Source organism: Lytechinus variegatus, chromosome 2 (assembly GCF_018143015.1).
Source record: "Lytechinus variegatus isolate NC3 chromosome 2, Lvar_3.0, whole genome shotgun sequence".
Taxonomy (NCBI): Eukaryota; Metazoa; Echinodermata; class Echinoidea; order Temnopleuroida; family Toxopneustidae; genus Lytechinus; species Lytechinus variegatus.
Genome location: NC_054741.1, coordinates 2,181,201 through 2,200,107, shown reverse-complemented (window position 1 = coordinate 2,200,107; position 18,907 = coordinate 2,181,201). Strand labels below are relative to the sequence as shown.

Genomic DNA, 18,907 nt, shown 5'->3' with positions numbered 1-18,907 from the left:
AATTCACTCCAATTTGGACCCAATTTAGCCAAGTTCATTCTTATGTAAGATACGAGACTCGGATCTAGGTTGTATGAAATTTAATTATGAAAAAAAGAGCAGTTTCAAGCCCGAAATTCATCCGTCCATGTATTTTCAAAAGTAAATACCTTATTGATGTTCACCCCCCCCCCCCACCATGAAGTAGGGAGCAGATCCAGGATTTTCCAGGGGGCATTTTTCCTATTAAAATTTTGAGAAGCATTAAAAAACACACAAAAAAGGTCTTCACTCAAGAATGAAGGTGATTTTTGTCACAAGAATTTAAATTTTAAGGACAAATAAAGTATTCACTTTCCTATGCAAAACATTTATATATTGCTACTGGATCCGCCACTGCAAGAAGTGAAAAATTCTTGAGGGATATATATAGTGCCTGCCTCCACAGGTAATGTAAGCAAGACACTTTTTTATTATTTTTTTTCATTTAGGGGGTTACTACCATAGGCTTAATATTTCCTTCTGCTTACAAAAATGTAGATTAAGTTTAGAAAACTCCTCATAATGTTTTGCAATAATCAGTTGAGAATTAGCAACTGTGATGTGTGTTTAAGAGGAAGATCACCCTGATTAAAAGTTTATTGTAAAAATAAAAATATGAAATTCATCGCTGAAGGTTTGAAGAAAATGTATCAAACATTTTAAAATTTTTGCATTTTTCATTACACAGCATATGGGGCAGTCGCTCATATATGACATTACAAATCAAAAACTTAAAATTTAATAACTTTCTGAATCTGTTATGGATTTTCCTCAAACCATCACCAACATATCTATTATTTTCCATGTTATTTTTCAAAAAACTTTTTGTTTGTCAGGGTGAACTTTTCCTTTTGAAGGAAAAAAAAGGCCAAGTAAAGGCAAGGATGTGTCTTCAATACCTCTTTCCAATGTACAGATAGTCAACTTTATAAATGTTTATACTTTCATGCAATATTTTACTGTGTATAGAGATGTAATAGAAAAGATTATGAATTATAATTTGTTATTATTTATCATTTGTGTGAAATCAGTCTGTTTGTCAACTTTGCCCAAGTTTACCCCAACAATAGTTGAATTGTGAACTTTTCTCCAATATTTTCACCCTTGGCTGGTAACAAACACTAACATATAAGCACCTGATTAAATTAACTGTTGAATTAATATTTGTGTAAGAGCAAAAAATTCAATTTGAATGGAGAAATCAGGGCTCAAATACAGGACCTTCAGTTAATCAGTTTTCCATCTACCAGTAGCATCAATATTAGCAAAAAATTTAAGAGCTGTCTATCAGAAATAAATAACAAGGGTTGACCAGGGATTGTAATCTTGTAGAAAATGGATTTAGGGGCAAGTAGAAACAAACTTGCTTCTCAAATCTCTGCTTGTCAAAGGCATTTCTCTATGATGTCATCACAATGTCTCTTGTCCGAGTCCTGGGGAAAAAAGACTGTTTGACTTGATTTTTCTAGTCTCCAGCAAGTCTCCAGGATGCGATTTTCTTTTCCTACAAGGTCATCATCCCTGGTCAAGATTTTTCTTTGAGAATCTTGTCCTTAGATAAGATTTTCCTCCGTGGTCATTTCTGGTGAAAGAAAGCAATATTCCTTAATTTTCTCCTGTGCAGAATCTCTATTGCCAATGTCTCAATGTTATGTGCATTCAGGGCCCTGTCTTACAAAGAGTTACGATTGATCCAATCAATCATAACTCCATGGAAATCCATCAGTGTCATACTTTTTTCTACAGTAAATTTGCAAAATGTCCTTCGTAAACAAAGGAGAATACACCGAACTGTCAAGAAATCAATGAATTTATGGATATACATTCACATCAAGAATTTTTTTGAACAAACGTATTTTACATGTTGACTTTGCTGGCTTTCCATATTTGTGATTGATCGGATCAATCGCAACTCTTTGTAAGACGGGGCCTAGATGTGTGCAAGACTGACAACCATAAGATCATGTGTTCAAATCCAGACCTCACTTTAACAAGAAAAACAAAGAGTACAGTTTTGCTCTTTTGAAGAAGTGTTTGTGATCAATAGAACCAATTATCAGTTATAGATGAAAATTCTGTCTGAAAACAAGTTTGACTCAATGGCTCCATTGCATAAAAGTTACTACTGTAATTTTGCCATCAAATGGTTATTACCAAGGTGACAATGCTCAACAGCCAATCAGAATCAAGCATTTCATGGAAGTTTCAATTGAATGGCAAAGTTAATTATCATGATGTTAATTTCTATGCAACAAGGCTCAGTACACCCCCTGTTTGTTACTGGAATGTGAGTGATCACATTGGAGGAGAAGCTGACATCTTTCCCTTTTAAAGAGATGGTCCGGGCTGAAAATATTTAAACCTAAATAAATAGAGTAAAATTCACAGAGCAAATAGCTGAAAATTTCATCAAAATCGGATAACAAAAGACGAAGGTTTATCATCATTTTGTCAAATATGTACACATCGTCACAAATATTCACTAGGTGAGCTGATCACATACCCACTTTGCTTTTTTTTAATGTTATTTCATGAAATAATTGTTTCATTTTTTCATACATGCGTAAATGATGTGTCTCCATTATGATGAAATAAGTCACAGCAATAAATAACTAATGCAATTAACCAGTTGTCAATCCAATGTTTTAGTTCTTGATAGAAAAATGTTGAATAAACCCAATTCATACAAATGAACAGGTGGGGATATGACATTATCAGCCCACCTAATGAATATTCATGCCTGTTTCACCGGAATAATGCAAATATTTAAAATGCCATAACTTTATTTGTTAGCCGATTTTGATCAAATGTTCAGCATTTTCCTGTGTGAATTTTACTCTATTTATTGAGATAAAAATATCTCCAGCCTGGACCATCCCTTTAAGAAATTTAATGCTATTGGTTTCATGAAGCACAGTGAATGGTGCTACTGATGAGTCATGATGATTTGTCTTCCAGTGAGAATCTTAAGATGTTTTCCTCTTATCTTCTTTTCTTACTAGTCATGTCACTCTAATTTGGATCTTTCCAAGTATAATTGACTGCAATTTAATTATGATAAAGAGGAAAGAAGAATATACAATAACAAAATATACAGAGGAAAATGGAAAGCAATTAATCAGACATAGCAGTTCAAAATTATTCAATCTTTATTTACACAATAATGTATAAAATATATATACATCTAGCTCATATTCATATTTCAGTTAAGTAACCCAAGGCACACAAGGTTTTATAAAGTGCATAGATTTTTTTTTTACTAGAAAACAGCATTAGTAATTACAATACACATCTCTCTGTTGGTATATGATCATAAATCTGGCACACAAAAAAATGGCAAAATGAAGAAAGGAATAACTCCAGTCATAGTAGATTGTAATTACCTGTAAAAAAATTTTAGGCAACATAAGGTTGCTACCCATGTTATAACTCTAAAATCTAGTTCATTCTGAGCTGTCATCAAAATATTCAAATTTTGAGATAAAAGATTTTATCAGCCCAGTCACGAGATACTCAGGGGCCGTGGAACGGGGGGGGGGGGGCTTCAGGTCCCCCATTTTTTCCAAAACCAAGTACAAAAACGTGAAAATGAACATCTGATTGTGAATTTTGTATGGTCAGCCACCCCCACTTTCGGCTCAGTCCCCCCCCCCCCCTCCCCACTTTCTAAACCGTTCCTCTGCCCCTGATATGTATGTATGTAAAGTTCAACTATCAATATTATGACCATATGGTTGGGTAAAACTAATACAATAGTTCTCATATGAAACTCCATTTCCACCGAAGCTTCAGACACTGATAATTCGAATACAGGTACTGGTACAGAACCATCTTTAAAAAAAAATTAAGAAAATCATTTAACCTGAAATAACAAGGTGACATAAAACCCGTAAGATAATTAATGCAACTAAAGTTTTAATACTGAATAACGCAATGGATATACATGTACCTGAAAAATTAATTTTGCGTAACAAGAGGGGAGAAAATTGAAAATCCTCACTGCAGCAACAAATAGGATTTTCACCCCCAGGTGATGCGTAGTCTTCAATTCTAAGATGCATAGTTTTGTAAAAAATAAAAATTAATTACATGACACAAATAAAAATATGGCACAATTTAGTTTGGCAATGGTTAAAAAAAATAACTTGGCCATGACAGGGAAATGATTTTCTTCTCGCATTTGTAGTATACTTTATTTCTATACCTCACTCTCCCACATCCACTGAGCATCCTTTATTCTTCTCCTGCCCACAGTTCTACTTTGTCATCCTTGTCTAATCACTGCTTTTATTTCCTCTCCTTCATCTGTTTCCTACTTTGTTTTTCTCGCTCCCTTTTTCTCTCTGTCTCCTCCATCTCTCTCTACTCCTTCCTAGTGCTATTTCTTGACCAAGACAACTACTTCACATCTCTCATATGTCCTTGAACCTCTTCTCCTGCAAGAACTTCCTCATCACCAGCTTTTGTACTTTGCTTTGTAGCAACTATTTTTCATCCCCCGATGCTTCTGATCTCTTCATCTCCCTTTCTTCTTTCTGTCTTTCTCTCCTCCATCTCTCTTCCCTCCACCACCTCCTGTGCCAAGTATTATTTCTTGATGGACTGAAGCAACTTCTTGGCATCTTTCTTGTCCCCTCGACCGCTTCTAGTTCAATATCTTCTTGATCTTCAGCTTTTACATCTTATTTTATATAGCAATTCTTAATAGGTGGTTTCAGACCGCCTCGAAGTTCGTCAGTTCCAGGTATTCTCTGATCGGGAAATTTACCCCGATCAGAAAATACCAGGTATTTTGGTAATGTGAAAGCAAACTACGCGTAATTTCCCCGAAAGAAAATACCCGCTAAATAGTAGGTACTTGGCGAAATTACGAGAACTTTCGCGGGGATTTTTCCAAGGTCGCAGGTATTTTGGCGATGTGAAAGCAAATTACGGGAACTTTTAGCCCAGCGTACGTGTCGTTGGGCGCGGGAGCTGTGGGTGGCTGCTGGGCTAGTGATTTTGAATCTCGCGCCTTGCCTGTTTATCAGACCATACTGCGCATGCTCGTAACTTCAGGAACTTATCCCAAAGGGTATGGTTCAGGGCGGTGTGAATGCAGGAATAAATTAATGGGTATTTTCAACCTAAAAAAGTTCTCGTAATTTAACAGGGATTCTTGTGATCGAGGCGGTTTGAAACCACCTACTGTTACTCCCCTTCCAATCTTTTCCTCTCCCTTTCTCTCTTTCCAACCTCGCCTTTTCTCTCTCTTCTTTCTCTCTTTCTTCCTCTAGCTCTCTCCGCCCCTTCTCCTGGGCCAGGTGTAGTTTTTTGAGGGTCTGGGCCAGCTGATCTGCCTCTTTCTCATCCCCCTTGAGCCCCTTCTTCCAGTCCGAGATCTTCTGGAGGACCTTTGGTGGGAGTTGGTCTGGCCGATTCCTCTGGGTGCCTTTGTCATCCTAAATCAAATAAAAAGAAATAAAACTTTATTCATACTGATTCAGGCTTGATACTAGTGTAATTGACCTTCTTGTGCAATCTCTAATTAAGGTGGTGCAAGCTGCAGATTCACAGGCTGAATAAGCAAATAGTTCCTTGATGGTTTCCACTTTTTACAGATAGCTTTTTTGTGGTAAAAGAAGGTTCTTATCAGAAATTTCATTCAATTTAAGGGCAATGAATTTTGAAATATCTAATTGCAAGTGTTCACCATGTTTCCATAGTGACTTTGAATTATAAGTTTGCTTACTATGAGAGGTGGAAAATCAGATAACTCTGAATTATCTTCTTTTTTTGGGGGGGGGGTCCTGAATACATTCAAGGCCCCTCTCAGTGCATGAAGGGAGAGAATGTCAGGGAGCATACATTTAGAGTAAACCATCTGAAAAGTACTTGTATCTAAAAATGCATACAAAACTGAATTTTCATAACATTTCATACCTCTCAGTCTGTTGCGAATCAAATTATATATTTCACTTAATTCTTTGGCCTTTGTGACACTCCATTACTTGTTCTTGTTTTCATTGTCTAATCCTCAATCTCTAACAGGTATCATATTCTTATGCTAAAAAAAAAATCCTGAATAATTTGGAATGCCCCTTTCGGAAAATGAGGAGCAGTGATGTTCTGTCCTTTCAGCAGATCCATCCACATGAACACAATATAGAGTATCAGCAAGTTGGATCCTTATCAAATGATTGGTTATGTGCATGCATGTGACAAGGCAGTGATTTTGCCTGAAATGTAATTCCACTTATGACCAGTGATGATCATGGTTTGGGCCCATGATTTATCAAACAAGGATCACATCACTCACTTGTAAACCAAAATAATACACATCATTTTGTTTGAGCATTAGTATGTCTACCCGAACTTCAAAACTTCAAAACAGACTAAACTACCGTCAGCTATTGCCTTCAGGCCTTCTTTTTAACTTGCTCAGTCGGTACATTGTTTGGGAAATTCATAATAATGCTCTTTCTGATATGTTTTGTTAAATGGAAAAATAAAAACATGATTGATTCAAATCAAATAATGTATAGGAAGTTTATATGCAAGGGTGGAGGTGATGGTGGTTGTAAAGGGCATGGTTCACAAAGCTTGTCATTGCTTCAGTTACCATAGTAACAGTGCACTTTAGCCTATCATTCAAAACACAGTATTTCACTGATATTGACAGAGATGCTGGCATCTCTGCCCAGGCGGAGATAGTTGTGGGTGTGTATTTGAAGGGGGGGGGCATTTCTCTGCAATAGCAATTAGCATATGTTAACATTAGAAATATGTGATTTTTTTTCATAACAATAGAAACAGAGGTCACAGTTAAATGGTGGTGATTTTTTACCTGATTGCTAAGAAAGCATGAATGCTTGTAAGCAAGCAACCAGAGGACCGATGGCTTAAGGTCCTCTCCGAAGGACCTGGTACTGAGGATTAATGCCTTACCAAACAAGTGGAATGCCTCTGGCCGTCTCACCTGCATCACGCGGTTCAATATAGCAGCAGTGCTGACTTTGAATACTACTCTAACTCACACAAGATGTTCAGTGATACATGGTTACTCTTATGTCCACTTTTTATGAACGAGACCAATAAACTTACAGAGGTATGATGGTTATTCAACAAAAAACCCCAACATAGCCAAAGTTCATTGACCTTACATGACCTTTGACCTTGATCATGTGACCTGAAACTCGCACAGGATGTTCAGTGATACTTGATTACTCTTATGTACAAGTTTCATGAATCAGATCCATAAATTTTCAAAGTTACGATGGTAATTCAACAGATACACCCAATTCGGCCAAAGTTCATTGACCTTTGACCTTGGTCATGTGACCTGAAATGCGTACAGGATGTTCAGTGATATTTGATTACTCATATGTCCAAGTTTAATGAACTAGACTAATAAACATTCAAAGTTATGATGGTAATTCAACAGATACCCCCGATTCGGCCAAAGTTCATTGACCCTAAATGACCTTTGACCTTAATCATGAGACCTGAAACTTGCACAAAATATTCAGTGATGCTTGATTACTATTATGTCCAAGTTTCATGAATCAGATCCATAAACTTTCAAAGTTATGATGGGAATTCAACAGATATCCCCAATTCGGCCAAAGTTCATTGACCCTAAATGACCTTTGACCTTGGTCATGTGACGTGAAACTCATGCAGGATGTTCAGTGATACTTGATTAACCTTATGTCCAAGTTTCATGAAATAGGTCTATATTTTCTAAGTTATGATGACATTTCAAAAACTTAACCTCAGGTTAAGATTTCGATGTTGATTCCTCCAACATGGTCTAAGTTCATTGACCCTAAATGACCTTTGACCTTGGTCATGTGACATGAAACTCTAATAGGATGTTCAGTAATACTTGATTAACCTTATGGCCAAGTTTCATGAACTAGGTCCATATACTTTCTAAGTTATGATGTCATTTCAAAAACTTAACCTCAGGTTAAGATTTGATGTTGACACCGCCGCCGCCGCCGTCGCCGCCGCCATCGGAAAAGCGGCGCCTATAGTCTCACCTGCGAAGCAGGTGAGACAAAAACTATACAATGTTACATAATCAAAAGTTACATATCACAGAATTTCATTACATAGTGACCCCCTCCCCCCTTCAGAGAAGTGCCAATCCATCTTGTGAACCCCTCCCACCTCATTTTTTTTGGGGGGAGTCTTGTCAGATAATTAAATAAACACTCTTGTGCATCCTCTTTTCTAAATCCTGAATTTGCCTCTTTTTAGATTGAACAGCAAACATAGAATGTGGTAGATAAGAAAGGAAAGGTGTAACGATTTTTAATATGATTACTGTAAATAAAGATCAGTTAGGTTAGTTTCGCATATCATGAGGAAATGGATTATTATGGTTTGTGGGAAGCTTACCAATTTGAACATCAAGCTAATCCTCCACTTGGCTCTAGACCAAGACTACATCATGCACAGGCATCAAGAAATAAGGTGAATGGTTAAGAAAAGACTTAGGAGACAGCAAACCAGACTACAACAAAGTTATCAAATTATTCTATGTACTCTCAAGTTTTACTACATTCTATATACTATATCCAGGGCTAGCTCTGTCACATGAATAGATAGAGTCGATCGTTAGCTGTTTATCTATTCTGTATATACTAATATTATACATGTACTGCATTCCCTCTATACCATAGACATATATCACTGGCGGATCCAGGGGGCACAGCCGGCCCTTGCCCCCTTTGAGAGGCATAATTAAACTTTGTAATGTAAAAATGATGTTAAAACATAAGTGAGTCCCCCCCCCCTATAAAAGGGAAGACTTTTTTTTTGCTTGTCAATTTTTTTTTATGCGGGATGAAATGTCCTTCATTTTAGGTTGAAAACTTTTTGCTTGTCAAATTTTTCCTAGGGAAAATGTGCCCCACCCCCTTGGAAAATCCTGGATCCGCCCCTGACATATATATATATATTTAGAGAGAGACACAGAGCCCTGCAACATACAGTTACAGTCGATCTTAGACACAAATAAAATAGTAATTCTTTAGTACACAGCTTGCAATGGTAAGATTGACCATATCTAATATATCACAGGGCCCACATGACTGTAACATGCACATTACTTACTACTCTATGTACCTTCTATTATTAGCCATGAGCTAGGTAGGTGGGTGCCATGCAGACTGAATATATGTATATAAGCTGAGCACCTATGAAACTTCAAGCTAGCAAGAGGAATTGTATTATAAAATTGGTTATATGACTATGCTCTAACTATATAACATGTTATATGTTTCTTGTATTAGACCAGAATTCATCATCTCAATTTATCCCTTATTGCTCTCTCTATTGTATTTCTGGTTCCACTACATTTGCTACAGCGACAATCGCTCTCCTCTAAATTCCACACTAATAGAGTGACCAACTTCAACCCTTGGTTTAACACTGTACCTTCTCCTAAACCAAACATAAAACCCTTTTGCAAACCTCACCCGAACCCTAAATTTTACAAAATTAAGCCCGGACCAATTGTCGCAGGAGCAAATGTTATGTCATCCTTTTTCTCTCCATCTTGCCAAGTCGTATTCGCCATTCATATCCACTCTCATCTCATATCATCTCTCTCTCTCTTAGTTCATGCAATCTTTTAGCCCCTCTTTCAATCTCTCTTTCCAAGCATTCTAACCGCTCTCCTCTCTCTCTGTCCCTTGTCAAGCGCTTGTTCTCTCCCTCTTTATTTTTTTCTCTCTTCCTCTCAAAAGCACCCCTTCCTCCTGCAAAATCTCAAATAAACACTGACCTGTTGAGCATTCAGTGACGCTCTTTCTTCTGCTTCACTTTGTTTTGGTGGTGCAGATTTAGCTCTTCCTCTTTCTTTCCACTCTTCAGTCTGATTCACCGGTGAACCTACATCACTATGAAGAGATTGAAAATTAAGACTTAAAATATATCTGCAAATTGATTGAATGTTGCCACAACATCACTACCTCAAAATAAAAACCTTTTTTTTATTACTTTTTTTGTAGCATTTACCAATTATATTTACAATATTCATGCAACCCTCAAAATACTTCACAAAATTTTCATTGAAATATGTTGAACATTAAAATTAAAATACAACTGCATTCTTGGACCATTTACTCAACATTACAGTGAAAACAAAACATACTTGAGTTGAATGTTGCTGTTGGAATTAACATAAACATCATGATCACTTGAAGCGACAGTGTCTGTATATCTTACCTATTGGCCCAAAGACGTGTGTATTTGCCTGGCTCGTAGCTTGGAAACATGGTGTTCCCCTGGATAGGGGGGCACTTATCGGCAGGTTTCCTCTTGGACACCTCTTCGTACTTCACCATCAAGCCACGCCCTTTTGGCGTTTCAAAGTAGCGCTTGCCATTGATGATGCCGCAATGCAATCCCACTGGGTCATCAAGCTGGATTCCTACGTACGTAGGTGGGGATACCACTTGATCATCAAGAGGACCAATATACTTCACAATACCTGACGAAAGGAACAAGTCGAAGGAGGAGAGCTACATCATAATGTGCTTGATTGGACGTCTCTTTATGAAGAATAATTAATGAATCAAATTGATAAATATATTAATTAAACTGCTTAGCATTGATCATTGCTGGTGGACAGTTAACAGGGTATAATAGCTGCTATGAAATTGAAACTACCAGGACAACCTTTGCAAATATTGTCATCTGGATCAGACAGAAGATGGCCTGATGACTAAGTCACTGCAAATTATTTGACTTCACCCCAGCATCCTAATGCTATTTCTTGCACGGGTTCAATATATCAATAAATCCTGCATACTTTGTTTTCATTAATCTTTAAAGAAAGAGACTTCAATTTCAATCTGAGTTTCAGAATATTTAAAAGGATTCTTGGATTGTAAGCTGTCAATTTTTGCCTTAAGATTATTCTTGGTGTAAGTGATTGTGCAATTCTAGAAAAGGCACAGTATACAAACATAAACAGCAATAATAATAGTAATAATAATTCCTTTTCATAGATTTGTCAATCCTCTCTACAATTTTCCACTTATTTTTACATTCAATTTGAATAAATCTTTAAGAATTCCATATATTCTTCCTTCCACCAATTTTCCTACATCATCAAATATAAAATATTTTTGATGATGTAGGAAAGCAATGTCAGACTCTGTACAAACCGAGTTTGTTTGATTGGAAAAGAGATATTTATGATTTCATCAATTTTCCCACAACTTTGCTTGGAAAATCCCCTATTTACACTCACCCTTATACTTGCCCTTAGCTGTGACTCGATCGCCCAGTTTGATCCAGTTGGGTTTTGTGTTGAGCTGGGTCTCTCTGAACCTATCCAGGAAGGCTTCGTTGCTCAGCTGAAGGCTTGATTTATCCCTGACAGTGGCACAGACTTTACCCACCACATCAATGTCTTTTACAAAGAGATGATGAAAGGATCGGCAAGACGAACAGTGACAGAAGAAGCCGCTGTGGTAGGCAGGGTTGGCATGGTAACTAGGCTGGATAAAATAACACCGCATGAAGAAAAAGAAAAATGAGTGTGAATTATTTTACAATATTTTTTGTATGCTCAATGTTAAAGAACATATGATTTTAATAGTAATATTAAACATTGAGATTTCCATCAAAATCTGACTCAAAATAAAATAAGTGCATAAGAATGCACTCTGTGTATCATCATCATCATTTTCATCATTAATTATCATCATCATCATTATCATTATTTTGATTATCACCATCATTATTACTAATACTATCAATAGTATTATTATCATCACTATTATCATCATTATCATTATTACTATCAATATTGTCATCACTATTATCATCATTATGATTATTATATTATCATTATTATTATCAATATTATTATCATCATCATCATCATTACCATCATCAGTGACATTATTATCATTATTATCATTATTATTATAGTAATTATTATCATAACTTATAAGGCCTATTATCATTATTTGTATCATTATCCTTATTATATCCTCATGCCATATTATAGTTTCAGCAAAATATAGAATTAACTTTATCAATCATTCTAAATCGAATTCAACAGATGTCAGACGACATTGTAAACTGTGTATAAGCCACGGAAATAAAAAAAGTTACGCAGCCTGCAGTGTCCCAAAGTGTAAACTTCAAAATCGAATTCGAAAGAGAATATTAAATTATAATTTATTTTGTCTACAAGTCTAACCTTTTTCTTTCTGCAAGGTTTCTTCACCGAAGAAGATCTTGAAGAAGAGCTATTCATTGTCCTGCAATATTTATATCAGAGATTAAGGAATACATCCCCGGGATACATCCTCTCTTCGAAAATATTAATCTTCGCCCCTATATACTTCCATTTCCAAACCCTCTCAAATGTCAACGTGCAGACGACTTCGTTAGTTGCTATGTCGACTGTACGCCATGCAGTGAGATCGATTTTGCAGCCTTCTCATGTGTAGTCTTTGATCAAGTCTTACTTCATTACAGGCCCACAGGTCGAGAAGATTGAAGTTCATCCTCACGCTCAACTTACTATTGTTAAGTGATCAATGACCTTTTAGGGATCAGGGATACTGCTTCTATCTAATATTCTGTTTTATATAATTGTTCTGTATTTGTAAAAAAAAAAAGTAATACTCCACCCCAACAAAAGAAAAATAATACTGAAAATTTCATCAAAATCGGATGTTAAATTATGATTTTTTTTAAAATTTCGCTTAATTTCACTAAACAATTATATTAAAAGTCTTGTCGGTATGCGATTGAGGGCACTGACGACATTACCCATCACTTACTATTTCTTTTGTCCTCATTGTCAAGTGAAAAGAACTTTTTTTTCCCTCCTGAACGTACATGTACGTGGCATTATTTGTGGTTGGGCCCTTATTGTTAAATCTGTAAAATCTCAGTAGTGTATAATTCAAACAATAAGAAACAAATCGATAGTGAGTGACGGACATCATCGAGTCTGTCACTTTATTATGAATATCGGATTGTGCACCCGGGGTGTATAACTACTTTGTGAAAAATAAGCGAATTTTAAAGCCTCATAACTTTCCTAATTTGATTTTGATTAAATTTTCAGCGTGATTTTGTGATCTTGAAAATATTTATAATTAATGAGAGCGCATAGGGGCATAGATTGGCTGATTTTTTTATTAATCTATCCTCTAAAAGGGACTCCATTTACTGGAAGTTTGATATTGGTAAGTGCATGCTAGCTCTCAGTACTCGTTGGTGGAAAACAGAGCAGGGCGCCAACAAAAAAATTTGAGTCACTTAGTGGGCGCGCGAAGCGCGCTCAATTGCCAGGTATGACCTAAAAGAAACATTGTAAAGACTGTAAACAGATACATGTATGTACCTCACTAATCAAATATTGCGAGCGCAAAGCGCATGTTGAAAATTCAGTCCTAAAACTAAGCACATTTTTGCCATCTACCTCTCACAAAAAAAACTATGCGAGCGCAAAGCGTTAGCTGAAAATTGTGTGTATATATTGACCCCAAACAGGAACAATAATAAAGACTATGTTTTAGGAATTCGTCTCACCATAGTCATCTTATGCGATCGCCATGCAAGCGCATGCTGATTTTGTTAGAATTACTCGTAACCCATGCATGTCACACTTTTTGTAGTCATTGTAATCAAGAACATAACATATCTCACTAATCAATAACGCGAGCGCGAGCTGATTTTTTTTAATATTCTGACCAGAAAAGGGGACATTTCAAGGACTGTTTTTAGGAATTAGTGAAGAGCAGACATAATCTCACTTGTTTAGTCCACTAATGCGAACGTAAGCACGGACTGCAAATGTGTTATATTCAGACCTAAAAAGGGGCAGTCACTTTAAAGGTCAAGTCCACCTGATATTTTCTTATTTGAATCGATAAAGAAAAATCAAACAAGAATAACACTGAAAGTTTCATCCAAATCTGGTGTAAAATAAGAAAGTTATATGACATTTTTAAGTTTCGCTTATTTTTCACAAAAGAGTAATATGCACAACTCAGTGATATGCAAATGAGATAGTCGATGATGTCCTTCAATCATTTCTTTATTTTTATTGTTTGAATTATACAATATTTAAAATTTTACAAATTTGACAATAAGGACCAACTTGACATTACGAAGTGTTGAAATAATGATAAAAATCCATAAAAAAAATTCACATGACAATGAGGAGAAAATGAAAATATTTCATATTTCATAAAATACAAAATAGTGAGTGGGTGATGTCATCAGTCTCCTCATTTCCATACCAACCGGGATGTGCATGAGACTGTTATGAAATCAAGCAAAACTTTAAAATGTCATAACTTTCTTATTTTACGTCCGATTTTGATGAACGGTTATGCTTGTTGAATTTTTCTCCCTTTATTCAAATTAACTCTCTGTTGGGGGTGGACTTGTCCTTTAAGTATATAGTATGATGGAAAAAGGGATATGTCACTACATAAAACAATAACTAATCGAAGTACGAGGAAATATATGTAGTGTTGAATACTGAATGTTTAACAGGATCAGACAATGTGAGCACCAGGAATGATGAACACATAGGCTCTATCATAAAGTGATGAAATAATTTTTATGTAATATGATATAATATAATATAATGTAACGCGATATAATATACAATTCTTTATTCTTCACCCACTACGCTTCTCTTTCTTTCTCCCTTCCGGCCCCGTTTCTTTTTTTTTGCCAGCCGATGGGGTATATAGGGGTAGTTAGAACTGTGAAGGAAAATTGTGAGAACTGAGAACTATATAACAATGGATCGCAACTGATTTTTTTTTCTTGTCTTTTTTTAGAGTTATATTTTAATATTCTGTCAACATGAAGGGGGTGGCGATCTCTTCAATGTGAGAGTGAAGCCATGCTGAACATATAATCTGAAGAAGGGGTAGTCCAAGGCCTGTAAGAATAGTTAGAGCGCAAAATACTATATTCATGATTGAAAACGGGACATTTTTGAATACTTTTTCATTTTGTAATCATTAAAATCGGCTATTTTATCTTATTTAGTTTAGATTTTTGGAAATGATTCCCCCAGAAATAGGATTTTTGAAAATTGTATGAATAATATTTTTTTATGTATGTTATTGAAAATTTTTAAAGAAAAATATATTTTTTTCCACAATGAGGTTGGCAGCTCCAGTTGATATACGCGATCACAAAGCGCCGAAAGACATGAAAATAGGAATGTAAGTAGTTTACTAGAATAAGACTAATTATAAAAGTATATCTATAATCATTTTGGAGAGGTTCGTTTCACCTTTGAAGGCCCATGATTGGTCGCGTATTTCCGTATAACTAAACGACTTGGGGGGGGGGGGAGGGGAGCCTCTTGGTCTCATTTAGTTTTGTTCCTCGCCGAGCGGCTGCGGTGCTGGAATCCATTTGGGAACGTGTTTTTTGTTTAATTATTCAAATATTACATTTTCTTTACAACATGAAAATGGCTTTACACGCATGGGTGGAAATCTGTCCCCAAATAAGATAGGGGACCAGGGGCTGGCCTAAATTTGACAAGCAAAGAAAGAAAAAAAGGTTATCACCTAAAATGTCAGGTCAATTTAACCAGAGCAAAATTGACAAGCAAAAAAAAAAAAAATTCACCCAAAATGTAAGGCCATTTCTCTCCATCATAAAAAATAAAAATAGTAGCAGAACATTTGATATTGTGTCCCGGCCTATATTTTTGGTAGAGGGGACACGTCCGCCCTGTCCCCCTGGGATTTCCACCCATGTTTACACGCTTCCTAAAGCAGAAAAAAATATATCAAAGTGACAACATTCAAAAATTAATAGATATGTAGGCCTTATTCAAACTTAAAGGACAAATCCAGGGGCCGCGGAACGGTTTTCAAAGGGGGAGGGGCTGACCATGCTAAAAATCACAATCATATGGTCATTTTTACGTTTTTGTACACGGTTTTGGAAAAAAAGTGGGAGAGGGGGGCTGAAGCCCCGCCCCCGGTTCCGTGGCCCCTGAAATCCATTCCAACACTGATATGAATAAAAATAGTTTAAAAATCCCATAAGATATACTAGTATGGCTCAAACATAGAGACGTGGTTAGTGTACATTTCTATGGGCTCAACTAATATTGAGCAAATTATGTGAGAGTCCATATGTCAAAGCCAATTAAGTCGAAATTAATCAAATTTATGATTCAGGCCTAGCATATGAGGAATCATCAGAATTTATGATTGCGATTTTAGGCCTACTTAAAAACAACACAATCGATAAAAGTGAAATACTTTGAAACATTTTTATTCCTCTCCAAAAAAGGGTAAAATTATAGAGGAATATAATGGTCATTTAATTCCTCTGCGAAAGACTAATAGCTTTCAACCAATCAAATAATTGAAAAAGCCACCTCGTGCTTTATTCATCATGGCGGGTGAGTATTTACGAACGATGACCCTTCTTCCGTGTAAAAAGGTGTATCTCGAAATTCTACTAATTTCAAATTTTCTGTCATTTCAGATCTCAGCCTTCTTGCTGGTAGTTTTGACGGAGATCCCCAAGACTGTAAGTTATATTTTACTTTGTTTTCACAGATTTGTGTGCCATATTTGACTATTTGAGAAGTGGATGATTTTTACGGCCACCTGAGCCTCTGCGGTAGATATGGTAGGAGAGTTTGAATGGGCAGTTGCTTGTGTGTTATTCCTCTGGCAGGAAACGAACCGGCGTGATACCGCGGATGATGTGATGTGTGTACGACTGTGTCGTGATGGCTGAGGGAGTGTGTTGTGCAGTATTCAGTGCAGTGACAATGTCAATCTGTCTGCTACTGAAATTAATGAGTCATGTGTCACTTAATTGAAGGGTTAATTTTTAGATAGATTCTATTAGACGTATTGGCAGAAATATACATTAATGTTCAGTCTGTTTGTTGATTTTTGGCCCCTTCATGCCCTTGCCTTGGGCTTTGCTTTGGCTTTTCCAACGACTGATGACCGTAATTTGAGTGACGTCGTTTACTAGGTTAGCAGTAGAACTACATGATGGCTGGGCCAGGCAGTCATGATGGCAGCCAACCGCTGCGGCAAATTCTGGCCCTCCGACTGGAGTTTGTCGTAAGTCCGACTAAGTGGCTATTATTTAAAAGTATTATGTCATGTATGTGGACATGGACTTAACAATTGGATAACTTCTCAGTTTTGGTGATCGGCATGAAATATAGATAGGGAACCATTGTACACTTTCTACAGCAGCGCTTTACTCAGTCACACACATTGCATTGGTTCCCTATTATTTCCACCTCCATGCGATGGTTCGTGTAGGCTCTGCACTTGACTACTCTAACGTAACGTACGCACACCTACCCGAACTAAATTAACCCAAACCATCTTTCTATCGGACATAGACTCGTTCCTTGTCCGCTCTTTATACCCAGTTGTTGTGTGTCCAGACAGGTTGTGTGTCCGGACGATCAATTTTAGAAAGTCATTTGGAAAAAAATACAAGCAAGGTTTCATCAATTTTTAGTATAAAATGTTAGAAGATATTATAGAGAACAAATTAGAAGATGATTGCAACTATTAAATTAATATTTTTAGTGTAATCCAAAGACGAAAAAAGAAGGCTTCAAAAATATTAAGTGTCCGGACACCCGACCCCCCATCCTACTAATTGTCTAAAATTGGTGATTTGAAGCCAGATCGAATCCAAAATGGCGAATTGCAATTTTGAGACGTTTAAAAGAAAGGGCAAGGAGCGAGTCTGTGTCCGATAGTAAGTTTAGTCACTGTACGTTACGTTTTTTTTTTCTACATGACGTGTTGCCTTATTTTACCAAAAAGTGACACAGTTTGTCACTGGTTTTTGAGAGTGAGTATTTATCACTTGATGGTGTAGCGGAGGGTAGCTGTAGTGATTGTTGTGGAGCCTACATCAACCATCGCATGAGGTTACTCGTCATCTGCTTGTATGGTAAGGTACCCCAAGTCTGCGCAGACCCCCTTGTCTGTGCACACACATGTACCTGCACGATTCTAGTAAAGAAGATACGCAACAATCACAAACTTTACACAAGCAATAGATCTACATAGATATTTTATTAAAGATCCTACTCAAAATGATATAAAAATAATTAAATTTGGGCATAAATTCATGTGATGTTCTCAAAATGAATCCTTTCTCATCAAAATCCCTGAATCATGTGTAAAGTGAATGGGTGCGCAGACAAGGGGCACTGGGGGGCACCATTTCTTGTTCAATCTGAAAATGACTGGCCAAGGTTTTTTTAAAGAAAATCATAATATATTTCAATTTCTCTGAGATTTTTGGCACACTTATAAGAATATAGTAAGGAACATAAATTCATGTTAAACCATAACTAAATAGTCAGGTGCACAGACATGTGGGCCCCTCTTCATACATTTTATGCGTACAAATTGATGGGTTGTTCCCATAACCACGATTTGGCCTGGTGATTTTTCCCATCAAAATCGTCAGTGTCTACCATATTTTACAAATGTCATCCCAAAAGGATGTTTAAGACACCGATAACCATTTCCTTGTCCGGTTCGTGGATAAAGACAGCATGCCAATCTCACTCCTTATTCATTTAAATACAGGGTTAAAATTTGGAAGTCAATTTTTTTTGTAAGGAAACTGAAATAAAAAGTATACCAACCACACAATGATAAGCTATCTGCGAACACTGGTACGATCAGTTTTGAGCATTACTGGTTATATTTTTTGGTCCATGAGGGTATGAACTGTGACTATAGTTGTATTAAAGTCCAAGTTGGTTAAAATTTGCTGAGATGCACACTACTGCGTATATATTATGCAATCTTATTTTACAATAATGCAGATTGCAGGTTAATCATGTGCACATAGGCATTTAAGGATGACTTTT

General features: G+C 36.4%; 1 protein-coding gene across 1 annotated transcript; it reads right to left on the bottom strand.

The window, feature by feature from the left end:
• Positions 1–3,223: 3,223 nt before the first annotated feature.
• Positions 3,224–12,455, bottom strand: LOC121407047 (CAP-Gly domain-containing linker protein 2-like). Its single transcript, XM_041597961.1, has 7 exons — positions 12,230–12,455; positions 11,270–11,519; positions 10,240–10,504; positions 9,797–9,911; positions 8,407–8,451; positions 5,210–5,462; positions 3,224–4,726 (listed from the first exon to the last, which is right to left on the bottom strand). Exons 1-7 carry the CDS (start codon positions 12,284–12,286, stop codon positions 4,704–4,706), a joined length of 1,008 nt encoding a protein of 335 aa, XP_041453895.1. The 5' UTR covers positions 12,287–12,455; the 3' UTR covers positions 3,224–4,703.
• Between the last annotated feature and the right edge of the window lie 6,452 nt (positions 12,456–18,907).

Coding starts and splice junctions, on each gene's coding strand:
- LOC121407047 (XM_041597961.1), bottom strand. CDS start 12,286: ATGAATAGCTCTTCTTCAAGATCTTCTTCGGTGAAGAAACCTTGCAGA. Junction 8,452..9,796: donor CGTCACTGAATGCTCAACAG/GTCAGTGTTTAT, acceptor TGCATGATGTAG/TCTTGGTCTAGAGCCAAGTG. Junction 5,463..8,406: donor TTAGCTTGATGTTCAAATTG/GTAAGCTTCCCA, acceptor TATTTGATTTAG/GATGACAAAGGCACCCAGAG.